Source organism: Fulmarus glacialis, unplaced genomic scaffold (assembly GCF_000690835.1).
Source record: "Fulmarus glacialis isolate BGI_N327 unplaced genomic scaffold, ASM69083v1 scaffold23228, whole genome shotgun sequence".
Lineage (NCBI taxonomy): Eukaryota > Metazoa > Chordata > Aves > Procellariiformes > Procellariidae > Fulmarus > Fulmarus glacialis.
In genome coordinates, this window is record NW_009226681.1 from 810 (window position 1) to 9,332 (window position 8,523).

At 35.5% G+C, this 8,523-nt stretch overlaps 1 protein-coding gene across 1 annotated transcript in view; it reads left to right on the forward strand.

Moving 5' to 3' along the window:
• Window positions 1-762: 762 nt before the first annotated feature.
• The window catches only part of BTBD9 (BTB (POZ) domain containing 9), a gene marked incomplete at its 3' end in the record, with an annotated part of 15,140 nt that continues 7,379 nt past the window's right edge, over window positions 763-8,523 (forward strand). Inside the window, exons 1-3 of the mRNA XM_009582898.1 lie at window positions 763-938; window positions 6,017-6,227; window positions 7,320-7,683. Coding sequence (XP_009581193.1) covers window positions 857-938; window positions 6,017-6,227; window positions 7,320-7,683 — 657 coding nt within the window. The remainder of the gene's footprint in view (window positions 939-6,016; window positions 6,228-7,319; window positions 7,684-8,523) is intronic.

An 8,523-nucleotide genomic window follows, 5' to 3' on the forward strand; every position in this document is an offset into this window, starting at 1 on the left:
TCTTCCCTTGCTCACTTAAACATATACTTTAAAGAAGACTAGAGTGTCTCTTGTGAGAGAATTCATAGATCAAGGTATCATCTGTTTAGCAAATTAAATACAGTTTATTTTTCCTGCTGGCAGGTATGATGGGAAGAATAACAATAATTTATACTTGTTGAGAGAGACTCGTTATGTTGGTTATTTATTTAAACAAATAAAGCCTCTATATTTCTGTATTTCCTCACCCTACAGTTTTGTTTTGTTTTCCTGTTTGTAAAATTAGAAGCTTGCACAGGAGAAAGATCTGCAACTGCCTGAAGTATTGTAAAAAAACCAACCACCAAAATCCAAACAAAACCCCCAAAACCTTTAGCTAGGCAAGAACACTTAGAGAACTTTGGATAAAAAAAATGTGTGATACAGTTTGTATAGACCTGGTTTAATTAGGACACCCATGTGGGAAAACGGTGTTCTCAGGGACATTAATGCTGTAGCAAGAGCATCAGGATGAAATTTTTGTGGCTTATAGTGAATAAAGGAATGTCAATATGTTACCATCTTTTTTGATGGTTAAAGAAATGAATAGTCAAAATTAAATGATGATGGCTCAAAAGAAGAAATTCTAATGCTATGTTCTAATGTTATTAGAAGTTTTCCCATAGAATGGAGGGATTTTTTAAGAATGTATTTCCACAAAAATTTTGACTGAGAAATATGTGTCTCACTCACTTTTGCCATAGGCTACATGCCCCCTGTTTCTGATGGCGTATATTCCATGCATTGTTTCAGGAAATGGTACAGTTGTTGCTGTGCAGCTGGATGTTGCTGAGTAGCGTTTCTATGAGCTTGCTGTTCAATCTGTCTGTTGTTCAGAATGGCGAAGAACCCTAATTTTCAGGAAGTTGGTCATCTGCCTACAGGCTACGTCCACTGTAGATCTTCAGACAGCTTTACTGGTGAGTGGATCAATGTATTTTCTTGAGATTTTAACTTAAGGGTTTAATTGTATGCCATTTTAACCAGGTTGTATCAAATGCACTAATACCTATTTTATATGTGTGTTAATAAATAATCTGTACTTATTATATTGTTCTTTGTACCTAGTTAAACTTATTCCTGCTCTTCTGTCAGAAGAATACGTCTCTGAGCAGAACGTAAAACCTTGGCACTACAGCACTTAAGTAATGGCAATGTGTTTGCAGAGGAGCAGTGCATAACTTTCCATATGCTTTAAGTCAAAACCCTTTTGCTACTAATTGTTGTGTAGAATGCCGTCATTGAATGGTGTGGTTATTTACCATTAACCAGAGATAATATCTTCTTTTCTTTTAATCCTTTCACAACAGAAGAGGTGGAGATGAGACTTAAAAGTTCTGTGAATTTAATTTACTTTATCTTTCATATTGTATGTCTGTATATTCATACTGCACGGATTATGTTATTATTGGATACTAAGTATTAGAACATGTATTTTTTTCCTTTTCTTTACAATTTTTACTCAACTTCGTTATTGTTATTTAGACGTACAAAGGAGCTTCTGTAGCAAGGGTTCTGACAGAATCAAAGTATTTACTTGAGTTATACTCTGTGTATGTTGAAATATTTACTAAAAATTCCTATTTCCTGAGATGTTATCTTACTGTACCAGAACTTATGAGAAAAAAATATTTTTGTATAAAAAGACGTGTATATCTATTAAAAAACCAAACCATATGGTTTGTAACAACGATATGTTTGTACGATAGCCTTACTGCCACACCTACCATGTTCTGTGAGTCTATGGTAGTAGAAATTGTAATTAAAATATTTTGCTGGAATTTACTTAAAGCATAGCAAAATTTGTTATGAAGTAATGAATTACAAAAAATTGAAATACTACTCAAATCCTTTTCAATCAACTGAGAACCAATTCCTATTTCTAGATAAAATAGCAATGTAAGAGAATTATATTTAAGAAAATTCCCTTTGTGTAATTCTGACAAAATCTGTATTATCTTGATAGGTACAAACTAGACGATGAAGGAGTTAAGTGTTTCAAGGGTATGAAATGATTTGTTCAGTGTTTATAATCCAGACTTATTTCATAAAATTTTTAATTCTAGCAATAGTCTGTTTACTTGCATTTACTTCTGAAGTTTCAATAGGGTTGTCAGTTATGTAAACATTTTTCACGCATTTTATATTAAAAAAAATAACCAAACTATTCATGAACAATTTCTTAAATTCCTTTTTCTGTGCCTAGTATAAAAACAGTTCTTCCATATTTCATTGAAACAGCACTGCCTTTCAGAGGACTCTTTAGTGATAGCCCAGGTGAGGGGGGGGACTGACTTAGTACCAGTCTTTATTGCAGCTCTGGTTTGAGAGTTGTTTAGTAAAGATGTCATAGGGGTTTTGCTGTTGTTGCTGCATTTTCTAGATCACGTTTTTGTATGCCGTAACGTGTTACAGATTACTTACTAAAAAGAAATATAGCAAGCTGAAAACTGTGGTGGTTTTGTTGTTGTTTTTCTAGCCATGACACATATTGTGTAATATTGCATATTGCCTTATGTCATAAGTACTAGGGCGCGTAGTACTTCACATGCTCGCTGTTGAAGGTGGCCACCAAGAAGCGTGTCTTCTGGTGGGTCTTGGACAGAGTGATTTGTAGGCCTTCTGACTTAACAGATGCCTTTTGAGATTGTTGCAGTTTTAATGGCGCCTCAAACTCACTGAGAAGACGGTTTTGTTTTGTTTATTTCTGTGGCATGAACAAAGCTGCTGCAGCTGACTCCTGAAGCAGTTAATTAGCTCTGAATACCTCCTGGAAATAGGTTGTGATGCTGGCAAGAGGCTTGTAAATGGCATGGCCTTTTATTCTGAAGTTGGTTAACCATTCTGGTTAAATGTTCTTCTTTGACTGCCAGGAAGAGTAAACACCTGTATTCTCTGAAAGGGGTGACGTTGTTTGATGACAGAAGATGCCAGAGGGATCTTCAGGAAGGGTTTTGTCAAGCTCCCAGCAGCATCCATCTTTTTTTATCATAAACAATACTTTGAGCTGCAAGTAGAAAAGTATATGTTTAGCTATACAGGGAAGTTGTGAACTCATAGCAACTTGCCACAACTAAAGCAGTATATTACTTTTTACTTCCTCAAACAAGAAATGTGCAGATTACTTCAAGGGTTGACTGAATTCGTACCATTAATTAATCCAGCCTGGGAAGATCTGAAGTCATGCATTATTTGGTTCTATATTTTGAAGGCGGCACGGCTCGCACTGGGCTGCTTTATATGGAAAATCCACAATACAGATGAAACTTGCATTGGAAATGCATAGTAGTAAATAAATGAGTTTGAGTGCTTCTTCAATATACTAGTGTTACCCATAGAAAGCATATAAGGCACGTACATAGCTTTCATAAAGTTGCCAGTTTCCAACATCTCATGTTATTCAAGCATCTGAAAGGCTCCTCAGCCAGAGGTTTGTAGCCATCGTTTGAGTCCTGTATTCGCCGTGATCAGCATGTTCTTGTTTGAAACGGGTAATTTAGAACAGTACATTGTACCAGCAATTTGGTGAGCATTAAACATCAAAATGAATTTGTCTTGCAGCTTACACACATGGATTTGTAAGTTTCTATTTTCATTGCTTGCTGTAGTTCAGGGTCTTGATGTTCGTAAGGACTGGCATCATTGGCAGGTGTCCTCAGTTCAGACTTTGCCCTCTTCTGTACACTGATTCTTGTTTAGAGAGAGGGTCCCTTGAGAGGGAAGTGTGTTTTTGGTTTTATTTATTTATTTAACCTGAAATGGAAACAATTTTCCCTTGAACTTTTCACTCTCTTGGCACATGACAACGTCTACAGCTACTGGAAGCAAAGTTAGCGTGCAGCTGATGGCATTCCCTTATCTTTACCACTTTTACAGTCTCAGTTTTATGCAGACAGTACCTGTTCTTATTTTTTAGAGATAAGAATGGATGAAGGAAACAAACAAGTAGAATGTAGAAAAAATGGAATTAAAAATAGATTTTTAAAACCAAAATGTGCCTGTACTTGTACATGTATGAAGTATCATAAATGAACTTCCCTAATTAATTAAAATCAGAACTAGCAGAAGAGAGATAGTAGAGAGTTGCTTGATAATGTGCATGTAACTTGCACATAGTGGGGTTGCCTGACTATTGTGAATGAAGTTCAACAACAGCAATTATAGACCTGTAAGGTACAGAAGTCTTGAAGGAGTATTGAGGCTTAAGATTTGCAGCTAAGTAACAAATACATCCTTTTGTTTGCTCCTTTGGTGTAATAAAAGGTTTTATATTTTGAGGGCATTTCAATTTTACTATTGTCTATAAACTCAAATAATTATGTTGTGATGAATATTATTGCTAGTATAAAGAGATGCAACTGGACTGATGTGAATTAAGTGAATCTTGCTTGTTACAAAGTAAATGTTACTGGAAGTCTATGTTGCATAAATCTGTTCAGTGCAGAATTGTCTTAGCTAATTGTAAATTAACCACTGCAAGTGGAAGAAACAGTCTGTTATTATGAAAAACCATAAAAAGTAATTTACTCTTGTGTCAGGATAGAAGAGTGACTGTACAGTATTCTGTGTTCCCATGGTTAGGCTGCCTCCAGTATCTTGGCCAGTATTGCTGGTTCCACACTATAGTGGCTGCACGGGCACACAGCTTCTAGTTCAAGCAGCAGAGACAGCCTGAGGAAAGCTGGTTTTTTGTTCCCATTTGTGCTGTGATCTGTATTATCAATTTAGTATGCTGTATTTTTCTCAAATCTTATTTTCTATTTCTACCACTTTTTCTAATTTAGTTTAAAGTTCTTTGGGACTGTGTTTCTACAGTATCTTGATTTTGGGTTACGCGTTTCCGGGTGTTACAGAAGTGCATGTGTTTTCTTTTCTTTGTTGGAGTAGAAATGACTGGAAGCAGATGTGTATTTTCTCATAATACTTTTAAAATATAGCTTAAAAATGCATTCATGTCATGAATATTTCACTTGAAAGATTAATGTGTTAGCTGTGTGCTGGGTATGGCCTCATCATTTTCCTGCTTCTTGTGGTACACCATCTTTCTTCAGCACTAAGTATGTGCCCATCTTGAAAAGCTGCTAGTCATTGGAGCACAGAAGGTGTCTCTGAAAATGTAGATGGTTATTATCTGAAATAACCAACTTCTCTTTATTTAAAAGTAAACCGAAGTGTAACAATAGGAGCTGATTTAAGGCCTAAATTGTCCTGTGGATGCTTTTGCCACTGAGACTACAGAAAGCCTCTGTTGCTGAAATAAACCAAACCCAACAAAACTAAAACCTGTTGTGAATTAAGAAATAACAAAATAACTCCATAGAAGATATGACTAATGCATTAATCTATATTGTACATTAGTGGACAGTATCCTACTTTTATGACTGAGAGGTATTAGGGGGTTTATTTTCTTACATATATGAGTGAACAAGAGGGCATCAAGAAAAGCGAGTGGAAAGGGTAAGGAAATTAAATTGTACATTGTAAAGCTTTGCTCTTTGACAGACTTTGTCTGTTAGTTATTAAAAGTTATCTTGATTGTTTATTTTCTCCCGGTTCTGGAAAGCTGATTGGAATTCTGCAAAACCACTGATTTTAGAAGAGACTTGGGAGTTAAGACTATGCTTAATTGATCGAATTATTTCTTTATAATTTATGTGCATTTTAATTCAGATAAAATTGCTTTCTAATGGTAACTTTGATTAAAGTTGTTTAATTTTTAGTTCGTTTTGTTGGAAGCTTTTTATTTTAAGTAAATGGATTGACAGAACAACGAAGTGATGGAATTCTCTGAAATATTTTCTGTGGGCTAGAATTGTTGATGCAAGCTGCATCGAGTCCTGTTGTAAATTAACTTTAATATAAAACCTCTTGGTTTCATTTTTCTTGTAATATATAGTAACTTAGACTAGTTGCTATTTTTCGTAATCGCAGCTTGATCTTTGCCATTTTTTAATATTTGTGCCCTTTATAATACTGGTTGTTTTCTTTTTTGCTTTAGGCTACCAATATCACCATCCCTCCAAGATGAGTAACAGCCATCCGCTTCGTCCTTACACAGCTGTGGGTGAGATCGACCACGTTCACATTCTGTCAGAGCATATTGGTGCTCTAATGAATGGGGAAGAATATAGTGACGTTACCTTTATTGTAGAAAAGAAACGTTTTCCGGCACACAGAGTGATCCTGGCTGCTAGGTGCCATTATTTCAGGTGAAGTATAGCTTTTTGTCAGGCTCATAGGAAATTTTCATGCAGATAAGATAAACATTGTTTCACTATGAACTTTTCAGGGTGTAATCATCTGTCCATTGAGTGTGACCTTTTCTGTGTGAATGTTTCCCAGCACATCAAATCATTGTGTCCAAATATAAAAAGATAAATACCATGTCATGATGTTATTCTTTTGACCTTCATTAAATTGGATTTTGAAGGTAGTTTCACAAATTCAAGAGAAATATAACTTCCGAACAGGAAAGTTCTGCTGTAAAATTGTTTTGATTTCTCAGAGTATGGATGGTGTGCTTCTATGGAATATACTCAATTAGAAAGTTTAATTTTGACGCGTTGGAATTGAGTATTTAGAGGGGTCTGGCTGATACAGGTTAGAATATATATTTTAAAACTAGGAATAATACTAATCCAGCTTTTTTAAGAGCTGGGCATTTTTCACTATAAATGTAATTAATAGAGCTTCCTGATAATCTTCTTCCAGTTAATTTTGTCAGAGGGATAAGCTAATAACTAAACTAAGGTGTGAATGCAAATTGTGTTCAAACTGCCTATCATATTTTAAAAAATAATTGTGAGTACTTTGATTTTTTTCAAGATTCAGGATTCATCGGAGTTGCCGTGTGCTGGGTGTAGAGTATAAGGAACAGAGGATCAAGAATCCCAAGATTTTCTAATCTGCCACTGCTATTATAGTGGCGAACTATTTGATTCACTTGCTTTCTGAAAATTTTTCATTTTTTTTCCTTTCTCACTGATAGCACTATGTTAAAAAAAAAAAGTATAAAAATCACATCTCAATTTCTGCGTTGCAAGCTGTTGTTCAAAGTGGAGCTGGAGCAATTGTTGTGTAGGATAAAAGCATGATGCATTAGAATGTTATTCTTTTGCAGCTGCTTTCAGAGCCGAGCTGCACTTTAAATGCCAAGTATAAGGGTTTTTCTTTTGTCGATTCTTAAACCATATCTGCTTTGTATTCCCTTTGTTGTAAATAGCCATTTATTCCTTTCTCTTTCTACTTTTTGCCTGGTTTTTATCAGGTTATAATTTTCTCAAATTTTATCTTCCTTATAGAGCATTATTGTATGGCGGAATGAGAGAATCTCAGCCTGAAGCAGAAATTCCTCTTCAGGACACCACTGCAGAAGCATTTACCATGCTCTTGAAATATATTTACACTGGTCGTGCTACACTACGAGATGAGAAAGAGGAGGTTCTCCTAGACTTCCTAAGCCTAGCACATAAATATGGGTTCCCAGAACTGGAGGATTCCACATCTGAGTATCTTTGCACAATACTCAATATTCAGAATGTCTGTATGACATTTGACGTTGCCAGTCTTTATTCCCTTCCCAAATTAACTTGTATGTGCTGTATGTTCATGGATAGAAATGCCCAAGAGGTGCTCTCCAGCGAAGGCTTCCTATCGCTTTCTAAGGTATATCTTTTGTTTGCACTTTTTTCCCCAGTAATGTTCATTTTAATCTGTATACAACTTCATGATAAAATACTAATGGGGGCACCAAATACAAGTTTATATGTTAGTTAACAGCTATCATTTTATACTAGTGAAACTGTGACAGTTGGAAACGTTCAAGCCAAGCTGAACTGAAAATCCTGGTGATCTGTTCTGAATTTTTTGGGTATTTAATTTTGACCAGTCAGTATAGCTAAATATAGTAAATCTGACGGACTATTCTGAAAGGTGGGAGCAGGCAATCTAATCTTAATTTGTCTTTTTTTCATCTGTTCTTGAAATAATATAATTTGGCTTCTGAATGCTGCCCAGGGGACATAAAAGAAAGGTTTGAAGATAGCAGAAGGTACTCCATTCTATTAATTTCTTGATATAGGCTGCCTCAGCGATGGGTGATTTTGTACTGTGTAAGCTAAAGCATTCTGGAGGTTGCTGTGATTTACGTTGCTGATTGTCATCATGTTCTGAGATTGCATAATATGGTGGTGTTGTAGGGTGGTTTGGGTTTTTTTGTGTGTTGGTTTTGTTGTTGTTGTTAGATGCATAAATATTTGTGCCCGAATCAGGCTGTTCTATGATGGCTGAAATTTTCCACTTACACTGGAGTGGTCTTTGAGCTGGACATAATAGTGATAGAGTGTTTTCAAGTGGTGTTCACATGAAGCATCGTGAGCATCTTGAATGAATGATGGTTTAATTTTTTTTTTTAAAAGTGTTTTTAGTGGAAAAGCTGTGATGGGTTTATTCCTTGAATAAGTACAAGACACTCGGCTCCTCTGACTGACTTACTAGTTGTGTAGG